Genomic DNA, 22,362 nt, shown 5'->3' with positions numbered 1-22,362 from the left:
ATCTCACATGTACAGCAATAACATTCATCAAGACTAGAAAATATTCCTTTTTGTCAGTGTTACATTCAAAATAATTTAACAGTCAGCATGAAAACCTTTCTTCTTCATTAAAGTGACAGTACTGACCCCGTCACTGTCCGCCTCTGGCTGGTCTTTGGCCTGGTCTGTCCTCCGCCCCCCCCCCCTCACGTCCCTCTGTGGTCATGAGAGCGTCTCTGTCTCCCTCTGCTGCTCAGAAAGTCCCGCCCGGCGGGGCGCCGACGTCCCGCCGCTCCATCTTAACGCATCTTGTAGTCGTGAGATATGGCGGCTTCACACAGCTGCCCTTTGAAATCCAGCTCAAAGGTAAAGTCCAGGTCGCGCTGCAGGTGAACAGAAAGGGGTGGGGGGGGGGCACAAGAGAGGGTTTCCGTTTAGACTGGATGCAACATGGAAGAGAAATATGAGATCAAATACCACTTTCAGGTTTTTCATTCTGGCCTGGCAGCAAACCAGGGTGTTGAATGAACGTGGAGTGTTTGTGTCGGACAACAAGACCACTTCCTCCCCCCACGGAGGGGGGGTTGGAGGACACTGCCAAGGTCAACAGTGGAATCTGTTGTTGTTTGTTGGAGTTTCTGAGAGGAAGCAGCCTGCTGTGGCTGTGGGCAGGCTGTGACTCACTCCCTGCCGTATGGTCGGATATATAAACACGGCGCACAGCGCTGCCTCGGCGAGCGCTGCAGAACACAGAACACCCCACTCACGATGTTTTTCTCGTTGGGCTTCATAGCGATGCTGCCAACGATCTCTTCGCCCCGCCGCACAGTCAGGTAGTCCTCCATGTAGAACACGGTCTGCTTCCAGTGGGTGTACGGCGCATCTGGAGCTGGAAGACACACACACACACACACACACACACACACACACACACACACACACACACACACACACACACACACACACACACACACAGAAACACACCGTGCCAAAGAAAAGAGGAAGTTGAGCCGTTATCTCTAAACTCTGTTTGGCATTTATCATCATTCAGCTCTAATACCCAGGAGATGGAACTGAGATAAAACTTGTATGAGACAAAAACTAAAAAGTTATGAACATTTAGATCATAATAATACTTTTTTTTTTGTCCAACTTGTACAATTTCGAGCTGAAAAGAGGAAATCATGAGGATGGATCAACACTATTAGGAGATAATTCCACAGTTTTGTCTTTCAACACGGGGAAAATTCAGAGAAACAGCAACATGTTGTCACATTATCGGAGACACTGATCACTTCCATCCTTTCCAACGTGTCTTCAGAGAGGAGAACAAGCTTAGTTAGGAATCTAACTCTAATTGATATTATTTCAAAAGCACTATGAAAGCCATAAAAAGCTGCACCGACAGCGTTTTAAACCATCTGAATATGGAGAGCAACGGCATGTGAAGAATGCAGCTGTTCGTTTTTTCCAAGTTAACCAAAATAGGGAGTGTTTTAATGGACTGGCTGCGCGCCGTCAGTCCCTCCCGACTCTACCGCAGAGACACAGAGACACCCACACACAGCCTCCCGTCTACCTGACATAAATGTCAAGTGGAGAATAAACACAGGCGCTGGAAAAGAAAAAAAAGAGCAGGTAGTTCCACTTGACTTTATGATGACAGCTTTCAAATAGGAGGCAGATAATGCTTGACTACGTTCCTGACCTCGCCGCAGCTGCTCGACTCAGTCTTCTTTCATCGCCGTCCCACTTTGTATCCATTGTGCTGCCTTATGTGCATCCATCTGTGAGCGTGTGTGTGTGTGTCTGCGAGTGTGTGTGTGCCTGACAACAAAGACAGGTAAGACTCAACACCCCAGCCCCAAAACAAATGTGAGCAATTCCCAGAGCTCTGACCGTCACTGTTCACTTGAGTGGAATTCAAAAGGTCAGTTGCTCTTAAATCGAGTTTCTGCCAGCTGTCCCGGGGCAGCTCTGTACATCTGGCTTTATAGACAAGCTCTCTGTCAGTGCATAGATAAAAAGGCCTGCCAATCAGCGAGGCTTTGGCGCAGACCCGCCTCTCGGTGTGTGTGTGTGTGTGTTTTTTTAAGGTAGCGTTCAATAAAGGCACTGACACGCTGACGGCTTCTTATGCTAATGCGGTGGATGAATTGGCGTTTCCACTGACCAGAGTGAATTGGAGTTTCTGACCTCTGCCGGACGGCTTCTCCTTGGCTGGAGAGTGTGTGTGAGTGTGTGTGAAACAGTTATCTCTTAAACCTATACAATGAATCAATGGTAAATTTAGTCCCCAGGTGTGCAGGTTTAGATCTGTATATTCACTTTTCATGGCAGCGAGGGCTTCAGGCCCAACGCTGGAATACTGACTTGACAGACGAGCGCACGTTAAATCAATAGGAGGGCATTGGGTAGGGCGGGAAAGGAAGCAGGTACAAAACAAGGTATCTCTTTGTCAAAAAAAAAATAAAACTTAGAAAGCCCTGGGGCTCCTGATGCATAAAAGATGGGCACACAAGTTGTTTTTGTCAAAAACACCAAAAGAAATCTGTGTTCGTCCAGCTGGAAGGAGTTCATTCTGCTTTACGTTCACCGCGCCACCACTAGAGGGCAGTCACACACAGGCTATCACACAACAGGCTCACTGGACTAAATCAGCCTGATCTGAGCTGCTGGTAACAGATCGATGCCTTTCCAGCATCCACACCGATCACAGGAGGGAGGAAGTCTCCGTCACTGATTAGAAGAGGCGGGAAATGTCAGCTGAGACTCCCCGACTCAAACACTGGATATTAACCCCGTGGAAGATTTATGGTTTCACATAAACGTAACCAAAGGTTCTTCACGTGCTTCCAGTATTTATATTCAATCAGGCCAAGCAGCTGCTGTCTGTAGAGTCACAGTTAACAGATAAACAGAGCGGGATAAACAGTTTGAACATTCATTTGGTTGGAAAGTCTGTTTTTACTTAAAGCCTTTTCTTTTACAAGAACCAGAACATTTCATTAATCCTTCCTTAGTAAAGGACCATGAGGGAGCTGGAGGGGATTCCAGCTGAATATGGGCAGATACACCACCAGTCTCCAATCCATGCACAGGGGGAACATGCAAACCCCGCAGTAAAAGGTCACAAAGCCCCGACTAGATAGGCAGACGTCCCATCTCACCTGTGGAAAACCCAGTCTTCTTGTGACACTTGGTGAACTCAATATTGAAGTAAGTGACCAGCGCGTGGATGTAATCGTTCCTCTGGATTTGCAGACAGAAAGACGAGGTGAATGACAGATCTTCAGGCTTCACTGTGTAGATGTCCACCTCCTGCAACGGAAAACACACTTCTTGACATCCGGAAAATACCAGGTAAAACAAATATACCCCAAAACATCCGCCTTTCTGTTCCTGTTCTGAACGGCTTTAAGAGAACAGGGGTTAATGCTTGCTGATTATGAGCGACTTCTGAGTAATACTGCTCCTAATAAAGAAAACTGTTCAAGCAAACGCTGGATGTTTGAAGCAACACATGCAGAGTCATTGCGTTATTGTGTGCTTGTGCACTGTGGCCGTGCACACTGTACTTCCAGGGGGAGTTGGAAACCGACGGAACAGGAAGTGGTGCAACATGAAGTGAATAAATGGGAACCAGGAAGTAGCCTCTGGTTCTTTACCATGTGGCTTCTGAAGCAGAGGGGAATTCACCCAGCAGCCCTCAAGAAAGGAGCGGCTGCAAGTTCACCTGACTTCTACATGGTGGGGGTTTCACATCGATGACTTATGAAGAGGAATATCAAACTGCTAATGTCTTCACAGGTTAGGGCAGCAAACACTGGGAAACTGTAACATGAGTGAACAGACGTAACTGAAAGGTGAAGTATTTCATTATACTGAGGACAATGAAAGACAAAATCGTCTGGTTTTGTTGTTTTAAATGCAACAAACAGCATTACTGTGGACCTTTCTCTCTGAATCCTTGTTTGCTGGTCAGCTTTTCATTCATCAGCGTGTGTTTTCGTGTGTGTGACGTGGTTTATTGCGTTGCGGTGGTGTTGGTGGATCCTGAAGCGATGCCAGTTCATCTAACGCTGTTAATGAATTCCAATAGCATTAGCAGAGCTGCACTGATCACCTCTATAATTTCACTTTATTATTATTTCAGCTATTTATTTCTGGTTCATTAGTGCGGTTTATAGCAGTGGTCAGAAGTCCTCCAGTATTTAGGGCGCACTACAATGTCTCATCAAATCAGGGCTCTGCAGCCTATCAGACCCTGAAGGAGTCCAGGTGTTCTTCACTCACAGTACAAAGGATCCACGCTGTACCTGTAAATGTCCTCCTTCTTCCAATCAGTCTATCAGGAAACCCCAGAGTGAACCCCACCCCCCCCCCCCAGCTTAATCCTGTTCACAGCAGAACAGGCTGTTCTCTGTGCTGTGGCGCCGGCGTGTAACTCTGCCAATCATATTAGCTTCAACGGGGAGAACGCCGCTCACCTGAAACCTACGCTGCAGGATAAACATGTAGGCAGCGCCGTGTAATCTTGTTCCGCGTACCGTCGGCGTTAATAGATATTCTCTGCTCGCACTGGCGGTTCCTGGCGCCAGGTGCTGCGCTTGCTGCGGAGGAAGGAGCCTTATGTTTGCTGGCGCGGAAACAATGCAGCACTATTGCAGAACGTACTCCACAGTTTGTTTTTACTCACTCTTATCAACACATTCAGATATCATTTTGGCGCCCTCATGCAATTACTATGAAGGCCAAATTAAAAAAATAAAGAAAAAAAAATGTTAAGAGCACCACGGTGTGGGCTGTTAATGTAAAATTAATTATTTTCTCCAAGATTATACCTCTTAATGATCCTCCCTGAGTATTGTTGCAAAAGTTTAAAGTAGGAGTTTAATAATATGAATTCCAGTGTGTGCTCCTCATCAGCGCTACAGTTTTAATGAGGTCATTCTCTAATCCATTTAAAAACAGGATCGCTTGCCAGTGGGGTATTGTTTTCACGCTTTTGTTTTGTGTTTTTTTTCTCCTCAACAGCTTCCACAGACAGACAACATCTCCATTATGCAGGATTTAATCCATCACTGATGACTTACTCAAGACAAAGCTGATTAATATACAAGCGCTTGACAATCAGGAGAGGAAATCGAGGTAAGATCACACAACAACAACACGGCAGCACAGAGGTGGCACGGGGCAGAGCCGGCGATAAGAAGGTCACTGTGACGAGGAGCGGGCGCAATCAGAGGCTCCAGACGGGATCGCTATTGACACGCACGGCGCCGGAGTCCCATCAGGCCGGGAGATTCACTGACAGGACACCAAGGTCACGGCCGTGTCCGCCGCCGCGTGTCAGACGGCGTGTTTACCAGTCAATCCGCCTCGCCGAGAAGCCACAGCTCGCATGTGTTCCTGTTACCGCGGCGATGACGGCGGCGCTGTCAGTCTGCGGACGTCATTAAATCTTAATGTATTGACTCCATAAACCCGCCGTTCAACATGTTTACTCGTCTTCCCAAGATAAGGCGGCTGTCGTTAGAAAAGGACGATAACAGCAGTGTGCTCCTTTGCAACTGTGAGAAAAAAAAAAAAAAAAAAACGTGTTTTGGACGAGCCCCGGGACATTTTCCTCCTGCTTGATGTCGCCGTGTCGTGCAGCCGTGTCAAACTCGCTTTAGCTCAGGAGCCATGCAGACCAGCAAGATACAGGCGTAATAACCTTTAGATTTCAACTCCGAAGTTTTTCTTTATTGTGCTGAATGTTAGTTACCATGAGCCGTCTCACACAATCGAGGGTAATGTCGACATAAAGCCAGTTTTAATGATACTTTCTGCAAAATGCAGTGAAATGTCTTGATTTCCTAATATCTCAGCTTGAGTCCGTGTTAGTCTGCTACTCTTAAAAACACTGTGGTAAAAAGTCGATGGCGGCTGGACTGGAGCCTCTTTGGGGCTGGTTTTGGTCCGCGGACCTTTTGTTGGACTCCCTGATTGAGTGGTGAAGATGAAAGCAACATTTGCGTTCCATTCTGATGTTTATACCACATGAATCTGTTCGTATTTGTCTTTATAACCATTTAGAATAGTCACTGTTTAGAACTGGGAAGAGGAAGCTTATAAAAGTGAATAAAAACGACCAATATATTAAATCTAGAGAACTTCTGAACAGGATCCATCCCAGTTCTTCCAGGATCCTGCAGGCTGATCAGTCAGAAATTCTTGACTTTGCACTAATTTCCCATTAAAACAAAAGATACTGAAGGAAATTTAAGAAACTCCAAGTCAAAAAAGATCAAACATTCATAGAGTTGGTCTGAAAACCCTGAAGGTCAAGGCGAAGCTTTTTCTACCATTTCCACCATTGAGCTTTATCCCCGGGGTCCTGAGCCGGTCCTGAAGTGACCAGAAGGCGTTCAGACGCTCACCTTGACCAGGCAGGCGTTGGTCACCACCTGTTTGGGGTCCACCACGTCCACCAGAGGCTCCTTCATGGCCACGTTGCGAATGCAGGTCATGTCGAAGCCGTAGACGTTCTCCCACCCTGGTGAACACAGGACGCCTGTGAATCGCGGCTTTATGAAACATCCTCTCCCCTCATTTGTCTTTGTTTTTTTTTCCATTCAGCTTTGATGGAAAAAAGCGGCGGTGGAGGAGGCTGCAGCTAAGACAACACGACTTCGGGGGCATTACTCACGGAGCTTCTTGGAATAGTCTGCTCTCCTCCCCTGGAGATGTACCTCCTGTCATTCTGAAATTATTTTTATTTTGACAGATGGAAGTCACATTGTTTTTGGCAATGATTTGCCAGCGCGAGTCTCTTTGAACACAAACTCTATTCTTGCCTCGGATATCCTTTGCCGCTTAAGCTAAATCATCCATTATTCATTGCGCTCTTTAAGATAGCGGGTGAGTCAAACCTGCCATGACCCAAAACAGGAGAACAGCTTGAGCGCGTTGCAGAAGTGGTGATAATTAGCAGGTCACGGACCCCCGGCGGCTGCTTTCGAGCGGCGGATTTGAATAAAGGTGTGTGTTTTTCAGAAGGTGCACTTGTGTGGCTCTCAGAGGCCCCCGGATGGAGGTGGGGGTGGGTGGGGGTCTGCTCTGCCACAACCTCTCTCTGAGTCCTTGGGTAAAGATGTCAACACGCCTGTGATGCACCGCTATAATGCAAAGCGGCGTAAACCGAAAACTTCGCCGAGCAGCGAACCATCAGACTTTCTCAGGATATTATCTGCTGCGCGGCGCCTGGACATTCTCCCAGATGCATGGGGGAGTGTGAGTAGGAGGACGACTGGCTGTTCCTCTGCTTGTGTTGCTGTTGTCATCTGGGCCGTGCCCTGACCCAACGCCGACTCCGCTCGCTGTTCTTTTTGCTGGGAGTCCGGCAGGCGAACCGTCGCCTACATTCCTCCTGGTGAGTTTTCAAGTGGGATGATAAGGAAGACGGGGGAAGCTTGTTGACTTATGAGATAAATCACCGCCCGCTGTTTGGTCCCCGAGGAGTAGTTCTTCACTATTTGCAGTGCTGGAGAGGTTGTGTATGAGTGGGCCCACACTGTATACCACGGATTCTGTACATTTCCATCCATCCACACACTTACAATGTATTTTGAAGTCTTTATACTGCCTGTCCTCGATCGCCACCACGTAGAGAGAGGCTCGGTCGGGAAACATCAGTCCTCCAGGTTTCTGTTGAACAAACGAGAGCAGGAAATCGCCGAGATGTAAAGTGTGAACGAAGGTCTGTACTACAGCAAACGGTGGCATTTCATTTCTCTGCCAAGAACAAGTTTAAATTATTGAGGCACATTAATTCGAGCGCCATGGCAGCGAGAACAGAACAGAACAGAACAGAAGCCCTGCCAGTGAAGTTTAGGGCTGCATCTGCTGCTTTCCAATCACAAAGGAATAAACAATGTTTAGTTTGATAATTATGCAAAAAACCCTCCAAACATTAGCACAGAAAAATTACCCACCTGTGAGTTTTTGACTCGTTAAGCTTATTATACTTAAAAAATTAACAAAACTGGTCCTCAGATTTGATTTTAATAATACAAGTCATGGGTAATAAAAGTAGGGCTCGTGGGCCACAAACAGCCCACAAGAGGATGCAATCTGGTCCACTAAACCACCAAGCAAATAGTGAAGATTTCAAAGAAAACATTGAATTTTTTAAACACATTTCTTTAGAGTAACGGACACAATGCCACCCTGAGGCCCGAGCTGAGGGATCAGAATGAACGCTAGCTAGCTAGCTAGCTAGCTAGCTAGCTCGCTCGCTAGCTGTCAAAGTCATGCTGTCAGGGAGAGTTTCTTAAAACATGCATAAAGCAGCTTTTTTGGACATTTTAGTGTATTTTGCTCTGGAAATAATTATGAAAATTGCCACAAAATGATTTGCTTTATAGATTTTATATGGCCCTTCAACTAAAATGTATTGGACACTGCTGTTGCATTTGATAAATAATTAACATTGAGGTCGTTTGTTAAAAGGGTTTGAGAAAATTATGAGAGGTTTTCTATGTCATGATGTAGTTATATGGACCAATCTTGACCTTTAATTTCAGAAAATATAGAAGAGTGATAACATTTGCATTTTCACATGATCGTTGCATGAATTCCAGGATTTAGATAAACCAGGCCTGAATATGATGAAAGACACCCGCTCGCTAAACTCACTGTCCAGATAAAATATGAATTTTTGGCACTTGTGAAGATACTTGACCATGTAAACAGAGTCTCACTGCAGTTAGAACTTATTTTGTCTGCATGCTTGAAGCACGATGGATCTCAGCTGCTGTTTCAGAACTTCAGTCTGGATGAAGAACAGGCTGATAGCTGCTGATTTATTCCACTTCATTCACAGAAATTAAATTGAGTTGAGTATGAGGAAAATAATGCTAACTTCTTATTGTGAGATATCAAGAAAATAGCACAATTTCTCTCTTAAATAGGCAGTATTTAGCACTGTTGCAAGAAAAGTCAAACTAAAATAAAATGAAGATATTACTGCTCCACAGAAATATCTTATCTACACAGGTAGTGTATTTCTGTGTACATACTCTGTATATAGCAGCAAAAGAATGTAAATGCTGCTCCCAAATGGCTAAATATGGGACATTGTGTTTGTACGCATTGTTTTATTAAGCTATGCCATCAGTGTTGATGCTAAAATGCATTTCCGCGCAAACTCCTGCCTGTGGTGGAGATACATTCAAGGCGCGCGTCGTACCAGCCACTTGTCTCGAGCAAAGATGACCGTGTTGAGCATGGATTCGTAGAAGAGGCTGTAGCCCATCCACTCGGATATGATGATGTCCACCTTCTCCACAGGAAGCTCCACCTCCTCCACCTTCCCATTGAAGATGGTGATGACTGCAACACACAGCACAGATCTGAAGCCACACACTCCGCAGAGTAGTGAAACACAATTACCAAACGGTGTCATGTGAGTGTGTGCAGCGGCCGGTGATAGAGTGGAGAGAGGAGAAGAAAGTGAACATTCTGCGCTGCCATGGCAGCCGCGGCGTTCGTATGGAAATGAGGGCAGAACCGAGGCGTGGATCTCTGCCCTCAGTCAGATTAGCCGACTCCAGCTTTGTTTGCTCTGCGTTGGGAGGAAGTTAGCGAGGACTTTCCCTGGTGATACAAGTGTCAGTCAGGATGACATGTGAACCCTGCTCCTCCAGCTGGTGATTGCCTGGCGCTCTGCTCGCCGTCCAGAGCCGAGAGTAAACACAGCGTTAACCCGGCACTCAATTACTGGAGCATACTTGATATTCATAGGTTTATAGATAGGGCGCTTGCTGACAGGGTGGTTTATGGAGGCATTATTTGGCAGCTGCAGTCGCTGGCTCGGAAAAAAAAAAAGTTTTCACATGATAAAAAGAAAACCAAACATGGGCTTTAAAGTTCTATATAAGTTTGAGGGGGGAGCGGACGCAGAGCGGCATTAAATGAGCAGAATTTGACTGTTCTGTGCTGGAAATCAAATCACTTCCCTACGTTTTGCTATCCTCATGCATCTCCTTTTGCAAGCCCTCCTTTCTGACATGGTCGTTCACCATCATGACTGTAACCCAGTTTACTGCCGTCTTCCCTCCGGATAAAGTGCTGTGTAATCAGTATAGAGGAACAGCTGCTGCTCTTACCGCTGTCAAGGTGGTTGGACTTGATGATCCTCTCCGAGTACTCCGATATACTGGAACATTCAATCTGCCGGAGAGGAGAAGAAAAAAAGAGGAGCTAATTAAATGAGAGCTATCTTTGACTCTGCTCACATGTCCTCGCTTCGCTTGGACTGCGGTGCACTCATTAAATGTTCACCTTAAAAACCGGGATCAGCTGTTCTCACATACTGGTTTTTACGGGCAAGCTTCACATTCAGGCACAACAACGTGTAAAAACATGGCTGCAATATATACAAAGTTAATGCCTTTACCTGTAAATTCAAGCTCCAGCCACATAAAAATGGAATTGCTCAATAAGTAAATGGCTTCTCACATTAAACAGAGCATTTTATTGCTAGATCATCATTCTTTGCGCGATCATTCAGACACCAGTAGCAACGGTGACGATGCTCTTGCAGCACTGTGCAGCTCTGGAGGACCAGCTGAGCCGTCGCTGCCCCAGAACGGGAGTAAAACCAAGTTCCCCCACATCTTTAACCAGTGGTGTCACTGAATAAGCTCTAGATGCGTCGGTTTCCCTCTGTATCGCAGGAATGACTCTGCCCGGAGAACAATGCATCACCTCAAGGCCTCCAAACACCGAGAAGGTCGCATCCTTCGAAGGAGGCCGCCTCTGAATTTAAAACGCCACGTGACTGGCAGTTTCAACATGTAATTGTGGCGTTATCATGCCATTCCTTCGGCATTAGCATAATTTAACCACATACCGCAGGCTAGCGGTAATGATCTGAGAGAGGCCGTGTGTGAGCAGGTGGATTAGACACGGCAAAGTCACCTCAGATGCTATTAACGGACCTCGTAGTGAAATACGATGCCTTGTTTGATATGAAGGGACTTACATCAACTTACTCCACCGGAAGCCTGACTTTGTTGCTAATTAATCCAGTTAATTCTTCGATAGTGCGATTTCATATAATCAATGTTGGTTTCATCCCCATGCATCATTTTGTGTCAATATTTCTTTTTAAAAAGGGAAGCACCCCTGCGGCATAAGACCCCCTCAGGCGAATTTCCCTCCGCACTAACAGTGCAACACAGGAAAGACAACCCAAGGATCAAAGGTTAACAGGCTTTTCCTTCATTCCTGTGACCAAATACATGAATATTTATGTCGTTACAAGGCTGCTAATCCTGATGCAACAGCGTGTAAGCAGCAATCTGCTGCTGGATTTGGAGAATGTGGTGTCAGGCTAAAACAAGTCACACAAAGTTTAATTATTTACAAGATTATAGTAAGTTTAGAAAAAAAAATCTGTTGTTATCCATTAAATGAAATCTACATAATTACCAAATGTCATGTAAATATTTTTTCTACAAGTCAAACTAATATTATTTCCGATTGCACATTAATTACTAGTGTAAAAGCTAAAGGTTGCAGACATGGAGGGCTGAGTAATAATGTTCCTCCAGATTAAAGTCTGACCCTCACAGGCTTCTGGGAACAATGGCGTTGCTTCCCTTTTTTCTTTCAGAGTGAGCCGCGATCATGCACATAACCTAAAATAAAAAAAAGTAATCCAGAATTAGGTCTTTTCTTCTTAATTGCTGCTCCTGGCAGAAAGGTCTACCCGGCGCTGCAGCCGCCCGGCGGCTCTCTGGGGAGTAAACAAGGTCGTCTGAGTTTATTGTCGGTGTGGTTCTTTACTCTCCTCTCCTCAGTGAAAACACCAGAGGCTGGAGCCTGGTTAGCAGAGCTGAAAGAGCTGCTTTGTTGATGGACGTCGTCTGCCGGATTGTTTCTTTAGATCTTTATTTGAAGATGGAAAAGTGGGGAGTTGGATTTTTGCCAGATTTTAGATTTTTGAAAAGTTGCGTTCCGGCGACTCCGAGCACCACTGTTGAGAAACAAACCCCAAAACGCAATGGAAGTCTCGCCTTGTCACTTGGACGAGGCCTGAATGAATTATTTGAGGTGTGTGATCGCGGTAAGCTTTTAGCAGCAGCCAGAGAGGAATTATCATCCAGCCTCACGCTCCCAGGTTAATTTGGGGCCGTACAGTCAAGCTGAAATAGTGCATGGTGAAAGAATATAAAGAGGTCGATTTTACAAGGTGTGCCAGAGCCACAGAAGAACTGCCAGAGCCTGTTAATTAAAAGCAATTAAGGTGAAGATTAGCCACTGCTCAGCCGTAACTAGCCATTTACCCCCGATGGGACCTTCAACTTTTAGTTTCATTACTCTTTTGACACTTTAGACTTTTCTTTTTTAATTATCCTCACTGCAGTCTGCTTTTTTTTTACCTTATGTTCTGATTTATCCTCGGCTGAAATGTAATCTGTCAACTTTCCTTTAGCGGGGCACCAAATTTATTTCTCACCCACTTGATAAATTGTTTTTGTGTGTGTGTGTGTGTGTGTGTGTGTCCCACAAATGCACAATGATTTATTGAGGCGCCAACAATAACAGAATTGTAAGAAAATAATGTTTCATTCGTCTGATCTGAACTCTGGACATTTCTACTGAGCTGCTCTTGAGCAAAATAAGGATACAATTCAGCGGGAAGCATTTGTCGATACTGGGCTCTCTCACGGCAGCGGGGGAGTCTTTTTTGGGGGCGGGGGGGTATCGATTTTCACCTGAGTGTGTAGGCTGGGCCGGGGAACTCCTTCAGTTGGAGGTGTTCAGTCACAATCAAGAGCAGGACTTCAGGATTCTGGATCCTAAACGGCAGACTGGGATCACTGTTAAGGTGTTTCTACTAACTTTTAAGGGATATCTATCGTCCGTCCTCTACTTCCTGACATCTTCAGTTTTCTCATAGACATGCAGAATGCCGGACGTGACATGAGCTCTGCCTGCCTGGAGCAGCCCCGCGTTCTGCAGCCGATTAGCAGAGGGCCGGCCAGGAGCCTCTGGTGCCCATTAAACACCGAGCTGCACCAAACAAACAGCGCTAGTTAATCCTGCGGTAGGTATGTGCACGTGCGTGCGCTCGTGACGCCGAGCGTTAGTTAGCCGGGCTGCCGCTGAGGCGGATCCTCTAATTGGCCATGATCCCTGCTCGTCTCTTTCTGGGTGTCGGTGAGGAGAGACGGCCATTAGCCACGTGTCCGTCAGAATCACGCTCCAGCGCGGCCGGCGGAGCCTCGAGGTGTGTCGACACAGACACCGCCGCGCACGTCGCCTCCCGCACCTCTCGCCGGTGTCAGGAAGAGTCACCGTCACTGCCGCTGCAGCCACAGGCTCTCTAACGGAGAGCGCCAGCCTCTAACTTTACCCAGACGCCCCGGCACCTGGGCGCTGCAGAGAGCTCCGAGACTGAGAGCTGGAATATGAAACCTTCTTCTGTCACGGTGTTTGTCTTTAGGAAATGTAATTTTATTGTATTATTCCTCATAAATCAGACAATAATTTCAATAAAAACCAAAGGTTTGTCATCTCCCAAAGCTCACACAATTTATTCCTTTTATTCTTTTGACAATAAATGTCCAGAAACAATTAAAAACCACACCGTTCACTCGGCCTTGATGACATTGACTCCATGTCAGATTCTCACTATGGTTGCACACAGGCACCTCAACAATCACATTTTGCTGTTTCTGATTTGTGCACGTTATATTTATCAACATTAAGATGGAATAATATGGATAAAGGGCAAAGTTTTCCTAGATTCTCGTATTTCTGCACCTTTAATCGGTTCAGGATGGGAGCTGAGCCGTTCTGACTGAACCCAGACAGAGAGACGGATCAGCAGTCCGTTACAGACACTCTTATTCAAACCGTTGGACAATCTGGAGTCATCGGAGAGCCTCCATCACGTTTCTGGACTGGAATCCAACCAGTGGAACCACCACGAGGTCTGCGTAACGTTGTAGAAACAACACAACCCACCAGTGGACAAACAAATCGCTCTCGAAAGACGTTTAGTCCTGTTACTGTTTGTACCTGAGCTGGTTTTCATCTCGCACCGAACCATCCAGCTTGTTTTTCTTTGTCTTTCGGGTTTACAGTATAATGCAGAGCGTTCACATAACAACATACTTCTGAATGAGCGTAACGTTTTTTAAACGAGCCTCTGAACAATGCTGCTTTGAGTCATTATGCACGGTAAACATGGATCTCAGTCTGCTCAGAACTCTTTCATCCTCATTTCACGACGATCTCCGCCCGGTTTGATTATTCCACTTTGTGGTTTAACGTCAGGCGCTGCGTCGAGATGGATGGACGTGGCTGCGGCGAACAGACTGACCACACAGGTTATGAATTTTGCAACAGTGTTTTATGAGTGCGCCGCTGATCCAAAATTGAGGCTATCACTTTTCTTAATAAGGTCCATATGACAGAGTGATGTTCCCGTTGGCCCGCAGCCCAGGTTTGTCCCGCTCTCGCACGCCCACCTCTCTCACATCCAACTTTATAAGCTCCGGGTCTGATGAACGGGCTTCGGTGCAGAACAAAAACCGAGAGGCATTAAGTCACAAAGTCAGGTAAATCTATTAAATCTCAGCTCTGTGTTTGTGTGCAAAACCCTGCCGGTCAGACAGCGCAAATGAAAAGTAAATTATCTAAAGTATAAAAACAGGATGATATATATATATATATATATATATATATATATATATATATATATATATATATATATATATATATATATATATATATTGTGTGTGTGTGTGTGTGTGTGTAGAGAGAGAGAGAGAGAGGGTAAAAAATCTAAGTAAGGCAGCTTGAAGAAGGAGGGAAAACAAACATAAGTCACACACTCTTAAACACACAATGTCAACCGGTGGCTCCAAACAAGTCCCACGGCAACGCGGAGTTAATCATTCCCCCCTTCAAGCACACGCTCTGGATAAAAATAAGTTCCACATGGTTATCCCGAGCCGCCGGTTTGTGTGTGTGTGTGTGTGTGTGTGTGTGCGCGCGTCTGCATGCAATCTCAGACATGACCTGACTGCCAATTACTTCTGTGTCAGCGTGCAACAACGGTAATAAGTGGGGAATCGGCGAGGCTCGGCAGGTCAGTGGGAGAGTCTGCACGCTCTCGCCATCTGCACGTCCGAACAGATGATCATCAGCCATTAGGGGGAGTGTGATTAAAATGGTCCTTTAAATACACACACGCTGCAGACATTACGGATGATGAGAAGGGCTTGGAGACGAGATGAGAGCCGGACAACCGCTGATCCTGATGTAAACTAATCTATAGAGGACAATCATGCTAATTTTATTCAAACCTAATATAGTTTATTATAATACTGTTTCAGTACCGGCCATTGGATTTCCACATTTCAAAATCAAATTAGTAGAGAAAATAATTTCAAATTTTCAATGATAACTCCTGGTAAAAAATACAATGAAACGTCCAAAAGCCATCTCCTATAATTCATCTACTTTGCAGCATTTATCATGTTGGCGTTGAGGCTCAGTGTTCAATATTCTATTAAAGAAACCTGGTAAAACGTCAATGTTTTCTGTTTTTGCTGTCATGTTTGGGGCCAGATTGTGTTTGATACCCCTGGTTTAGATGGTGATTGATCACAGTTATTGATCTCTGCTTAAAAAGCAGCCATATCTCACCCCATACACGTGCTTGGCCCCGGCTTTGGCTGCAAACATGGAGAGGATCCCCGTCCCACTCCCAACGTCCAGCACGATCTTGTCCTTGAAGACGTGCTTGTTGTGGTACATGGAGTTCCTGTAGGTGAGCGTCCTCACTTCATCCTTCAGCATTTCCTGGTTCAGCATGAACAACAGATAACAGATCAGGCCACGGTGACACGAGTACACCCCCCGCCAGCAGGTGAAAAATGTGTTTGGGCATCGAGGGCCCAGGCTTTGTGTGATATCTGCAGTGGAGCTGTAGGAAAAGAACACACAGTTCACCCACTCTCCCTCTGCTGGAGCGCAGCTGCGTGGAGATGCATTCAAATCCAGAGCCGGTGTTTCTGAATAAGCGCCGAGTCTCAGACTGTCTGCAGCCGTCTCCGCCTCTCACACCGGGAGCAGGAATATTCAGAAATGACAAAAATACACCTGACCCATATTCCAAAAATATGATAAATTCATCTCTCAGGTCAGGGCAGAAACATGCTCCTTGTTATACAGCCTGTAATCTTTTTAAGTAGCAGAGGGAGGAAGTAACCACATTATAGAAGAAGGAAAAACAAACATCTAATAGGGGAATTCGGGTTTCATATAGAAAGAGCAGTTTTTAATATATTCAACAATGGCTTCTTGAGAAAGCTTGTGTAGAAACTGCTCCCAACCCTGGCTGGTCTGCATTAATGTCAGACTGAGAGAAGCTTTGCATCATCTGCCAGTTTCCAGGCAAAGACTCCTCTCATCCGAAACTCCTTAAAGAAATTGGGTGGTTCTGACTCCAGACATGGCCCGGAACTTTTATGACAATAAGATTTAGTTTAGGGAGTTGTCGGAGCTGAAACTGAACACACAGTCAGAAAAACAAACATGAAAATCAGCAGATACGAAGTTACAATTTGAAATTCAGCCAGAAACGTATTTTAAATGACCACATACACAAAGAGACTGGAAGCTGAGCTTCTTGCCAGTAGGATCGATAGACGGATCTCTGTTTCTGTAAAAACAGCCATTCTAAAGTCATCTGACTGACGCTCGTACCTCGTGAATACCAAAGTGGGCGTAAGAGTCAAAGTAGTAATCCCGAGAGGTCATCTCCTCCGGGCTGAGGAACTTGGACATCTTGCCCCGGCCGGGGCAGCTGGGCAGGCCGGCAGCGTGGGGGGTGTGTGGCGGCCGGGGGGGCCGGGGGGCGTGCTGGACTGAAGGCACCGGCTTGGGCAGTGGCGTCGGCTGGGCCGACTGTGACGGAATGATGCGGATCGGCTGAGGCTGCAACTGCGGTTGCTACAAACAAGAAGAGAGGAGGAAGAAAAGAGTGTTGATTCTGAGAACTGGTCGAGTTTGGGTTGATTTGTTGGTGACCAAGCTTCGAAGAGAAGAGTACAAAACCTGCTGGGAACAAGTCAGCCGGTCAGAGAACAGCACAAATGGCCAGAAATCCCCGCTCTGCTGAGGAGACGACACCCATAATGCCCTGATTATCACCTTCCAGCTGGGAGAGTCCAGCCGTGTGAATGAAGAGAGAAACATCTCAGGACTGAGCAGGAAGCCAGTTCCTGAACGACGCGCTTCTCATTGGAATGACAGATAAAACGTCCTGATGATGGCAGTTATTTCAACATAAAACCCATTTTCGTGGCTTGTTTCTGTCTCTGAGCCGGCGTTTCCTCCTCCAGCAGCCCGTCTGGTACCGCAGGGCCCAGACCTCTCGCCCCACACGCATCAGCGAGTCCTGCCCACTCACTGACTCTGGTTCCAGTTCACTGCTTTTCTTTGCTTGGGAAACTTTCGATAGATACCGATACTCTGCAATTTGGTAGGATGCCCGCAACAAGAGCTGCAATCCTGGAAATGTTCTGACCCAGTCATCTAACCGTCACTGAACTCCTCACACCGTCCACTGAGGGCGAAATGTTCACTTCCTGCGTATTAAATCCATTTCTAGACAGAAATGTCAAAGATATTGAGGTCTTAAAGCGGTTTTATTTCTAGTTTTGCTTTAGATTCACATTCACAGTTTAATTTAGCGGCTACTTTATTTTCTATCTAAATCAGTGTTTTCTTTGAAATGTTTACAATTTGATAGGTGATTTGGCAGGCTGGATTTGAAAATTTGTGCGGACCAGCTTTGGCCCACAGACCTTATGACTGACATCCCCGCTTTGCTTTCTTAAAATCTTGTAATTAAGTCTTCCAAACAGCTTTTACTCTCACACTCTTGTTTTTATCGTTATGAAGACTAACATGAATACTTGAAGTGGGAATTTCTGTCGGCTGTGTTTGCTTTTATAAATGACCTTTCACCTCTTTGTAGCCACTTCTACTCCCGTAAAATGACCATTGTGCAGATTTATTTTTGTCCTTTTCTGTCCTGCTGGGCCGAAATGGCACGCAGTGGGATCCAGTGAGCAAGAAAATAATGTGCGAAAATAATGGCTCATGATTCATGCACAGCCTGGGTTGGTTGAATGATGAAGCACTCGAGCTGCAGGGCTAAAAATATCAGGATGGCATGTATATTAGTCCACAACTGTTATAAATTAATGACTTTTGAACTTACTGGCCAAGTCTGCGGTCGAAGGGAGCAACTGAGAAGACACTTTTAAATATGTGAATACGAAGATGGCTTGAACTGTAATGCAAATCATCTATTTTGGTCTTAGGATGATTTATAATAACCTTGCTGACTTTTTAATTCAGTCAAATTACTCCTGGAACTATTCTACTGAGTTGGCAAAAAGTTTGCTGGATATCGATTTGCATGCCGGGAAAGATTAACATTTGACATTTCCAAAAGTTTAGCATGAGATCTAAATGATCCGCAAGTAAATCCAAGTGGAGTAAAAGCCGAAATGTTTTTCTGATGCATATTAAATAGGTTTATTTCACATTGTAAGAAAGTTTAAGACATGTTAAAGGAGATGCAAACGTCTCCAGTGCAGATACAGAGTTCTATAATCCCAATCCCAGTCTGAAGAGGACTGGCTGAAGCCTTTTAAAGGTCTTATATGAGAGCAATGCAGCCATACCAGAGTCCTAATGCGTTTTAAAGCAAGGCACCATTAGTGATCTTTACTCTGGACACCTGAGGGATGGAGCAGGAGATAGGTCTATTAAGGCTCAGACATACTGCAGAGACTCTTCACAAAAAGCTGGAAAAGTAAAAATGGACCATTTAGAAATTAACTCCAACAAGGAAGTCAAGAAAAGGACTTTAAGGTTGGCTCATCTGATAAAAAAAAGACCTGCAGCAGCATGCTGGGTTAATTGCAAACCATTTAAAGCAGATTTGTGGAAGTGATGAAGTGTCTGAGCGAGAAAATAACACCAAGTAGTGTCATGCTTTCTCTTTAGGTGGAGATTAATGGTGTGTGCCTAATAAAGTTAAGAGGATTTTGATTGTTTACTTCAGAAACAAGTAGCTTCTTAATGAAGTTTGACTAATAAAGCAGACAGCGGTTGTTTAACTTGACTGTGAATCCTTCCAGCTATGATATTAAAGAGCATTTAGTTTGTTCAGGTGACGTCGGAGAGAGACGTCCTGAGGTTACATGGTGGACAGCTGTTAAGACTGCAGGGTAAAGCTTGGCACATCTCTGAAAAATACAGCAGTGAAAGCAAAAAAAAGAAGAAAAAACTCAATTTGATAAACAGCTGGCTTCAAGTCAACAGAGAAAGCAGTCAATACTGACCGGACAGGGACAGGAGGGGGCGATTCGGGCTGCAGTTTGTGAAAGTTGAGCACTTTCCTAAAGTTTCAGTGCAGGAAAACAAACTTGGAAGGAGGGGGAGTGAAGTAAACTTGGAGTGAGACGTCCTGACACAGGACACACGTCCTTGCCTCTGACCCCCCCTCAAAGACGGATAAACACATTTGAGCTTCTATTTCAGACTGGATGCTCATTTCTACGCTGAGGTGAGACTCGTTACTTGAGAAGGACGTTTTCCTGCTTCTTCTGTTACATATTGGATGTGGATGCCCCCCCCCCCCCCCCCCCAACCCCTCCTCCACAGCCACTGGGTTGGTTCATGATGATTCTGGAGTCAGGGGTAACATCACTGAAGGTAGATTATGAATATTGTGTTTCCTACAGTGCAGCCAGGTTGCTGCGTGATAGTTTCGGGCTTTTCATTGCAGAATAATCATTATTTGATGCGGGTGAAAAGTCCTCCTGGTGTCAGGAAACACAATCACTTTGGTCTTCTGCCATTATAGCACTTAGGTGCCTCTCCGAACACAAATATTCCAAAGGAGCAGAGAGCATTAGTGGAGAGGAAAATCTATCTAATTCTAATGTATCACTTGCAGTTTGCTCTCAGACATAAGCCCATTGATAAGATGTCTGAGGAGGGATTTTTCCCTGAACTTACTTTGAGGGTTTTTTTTGGTGATGAATTATGTATAACGAAGTAACATGACTTTGCTATCTCGAGCTTGACAGGACGGCTGAACCTATCAGAGTTACACCGTGCATACAGATGCGGCGCGTGCAACTTAATGATGGAAACCATCACACTGGGAGATAGTGTGGAACGAGCCTCGGCGCGTGAATGCTGCACTGCATCGAGATGGGCGGGTGGGGGGGGGGGGGATTCTCTGAAACGCTGCTGACACTTGGCATCTTCAACTCAGCCTACTTTCTGCACATAACACAAGAAAGAGAGAGAGAGAGAAAAAAAACTGCTTTGCACATCAACTCCAGTCTGCAAAGACGCTGCAGCACCTTGGACAGCGCCAGCAGAGCCACATGTCTCCGCGGCGTGAAGCCGTCCCGTCCCGCTCCCTCCATACTGCTCACACACACTTGTTCTCTAATGCAAAAACCGTCCGTGTGCCTTCAGATTCCTTGAGTCATTGTCGGAGAGAGTGACAGGAATGCAGAGCAGGTCGTTCTCACTGAAACACCCGCAGAGCGCGCTCACCTTGCCTGCCCGTGTGTGAGACTTGACATGCGTTTTGCAGCTGAACGCGTGCATTTGATTGGCTTGGCGATGCGTTGATTTGTCTGTTGGGGCAAACGTCTTTGCGGGCAGGCTGCGGGACTCTGGACGGTCGGCATCCCGCAATGTCTCGGCGCGCAACTTCTCCCAGCAGGACGCTGCGGGACGCACCGGGCGGCACGGCGCCTCCGTTAACGAGGGAAATCACAGCTGTTTTCACACTTACCTCAATGCTCTCGGACTCCGCCATTTTTCTCCTGAGGAGCATGCAGCGGGACGAGTGCTTAATTCCCATAGGAGCCGGAGAAAAAAAAAAAATAAAAACGTGCACTTGATGGAAGTAAAGAGGGGGGAAAAAAGCGCAGCGAGATTTTAAGCCTCCTCGATTGTTTTCATTGATCTTCATTCACATCCCAAACTGCTGGGTTCTTTGGAAATTCTAAGACTGAGAAAAGACGTGAAACTACTACACGAGGTCCCAAAAACACCGCCTGAGCCAGTTTTGCCACAAAGTGCAGTGGATTGCATGGTCCAAAAGTTTGCAGTCCAGCGGTGCGCGTTCCTGCACGGAGCGAGAGGAAAAGGCATCATTTGGCTTCAAAACGCACGCAAATGCAACATCCTGTCCCATGACCCGGCAGATGGGGGATCTGACAAGATTGCAGCAAAAGCGGCAGATTGTCATGAATACAGTGTTGATTCCTCTACCGCAACATGGTTTCTAAAAATAGTCCCTCATGCATCCGCCGCTTCCTCACCGACTGGAGGAAGAAAAAAAAAAAAAAAAGACGCATGCACGGAAATCTGATGGCTCTCAAAACGTGCCGGTGAATTTCTCATGAGCACGTGGCACCATCTTTAATGTAACGGGATTCCTCTGCACCACATGACCCTCCTCCCCCTCCTCCTCCTCCTCCTCCTCCCCCAGCCATTTGCATGCACAAAGTGCCTGCACAGAGAAAGTTGGAGTTGAGAGCTCTATGTTCAGCTTCCGCACGCACGCACACACACACACACACACACACACACACACACACACACACACACACACACACACACACACACACACACACACACACGCACGCACTGTCCATGAAAGTGACCACTCTGCCCTCACTGGCCTGCAGGGTAAATGTCTGAGCTGGCTGCTGTTTGCACGCCTATTATATGCTTCACCTGCTCTGCTCACTGCAGGAGGAAAAAAAAAGGCATTTACGACCAGTTTTCCTTGATGCTACTGTCTCAACATGTGTAATAAAAGTGTATCAACCCCCCCCACTGCTGCCATTATGTCACTTCATTTCTACATTTAGACGCTGGCGGAAAGGCTCTCTTTGCAGCAACACCTCTCAGTGTCCACTGACTGCCATTGCCGTGACAACAGTTTCATAACATCAGCATATTCTACTGTATTTTTCCCGAGCGGAGTCTAATGCTTTGGCGCTGGAGTCTATTTTGAGGAGAGGCCATCCCTCTCTACCACCTACACCCCTCGCCACTTCTTACATTATTCAGCAGCGCGGGTAGGCAGGCGCTCGCCAGGCAGCAAGCACACACCAGGAGAGGAAAAAAGAAAAAAAAAAAAAACCTGGCTAAATGCTCCTTTTTAGTTGCCCACACCTTTTTCCATCCCACCATGGACGCCCTCAGTGTGTGTGTGAGGGTGAAATACTCGGGCTATCCTGATGAATCGACCGTCCTGGT

At 46.0% G+C, this 22,362-nt stretch overlaps 1 protein-coding gene across 1 annotated transcript; it reads right to left on the bottom strand.

The window, feature by feature from the left end:
- Window positions 1–211: 211 nt before the first annotated feature.
- On the bottom strand, window positions 212–21,035 carry LOC115392080 (protein arginine N-methyltransferase 8-B). Its single transcript, XM_030096587.1, has 10 exons — window positions 20,885–21,035; window positions 16,756–17,001; window positions 15,694–15,849; window positions 10,134–10,197; window positions 9,215–9,357; window positions 7,584–7,671; window positions 6,405–6,520; window positions 3,150–3,300; window positions 747–868; window positions 212–362 (listed from the first exon to the last, which is right to left on the bottom strand). Exons 1-10 carry the CDS (start codon window positions 20,951–20,953, stop codon window positions 279–281), a joined length of 1,239 nt encoding a protein of 412 aa, XP_029952447.1. The 5' UTR covers window positions 20,954–21,035; the 3' UTR covers window positions 212–278.
- Between the last annotated feature and the right edge of the window lie 1,327 nt (window positions 21,036–22,362).

This window comes from Salarias fasciatus, chromosome 7, assembly GCF_902148845.1.
Source record: "Salarias fasciatus chromosome 7, fSalaFa1.1, whole genome shotgun sequence".
Lineage (NCBI taxonomy): Eukaryota > Metazoa > Chordata > Actinopteri > Blenniiformes > Blenniidae > Salarias > Salarias fasciatus.
The sequence above is the reverse complement of the archived record's forward strand: the minus strand, read 5'-3'. Positions and strand labels throughout refer to the sequence as shown.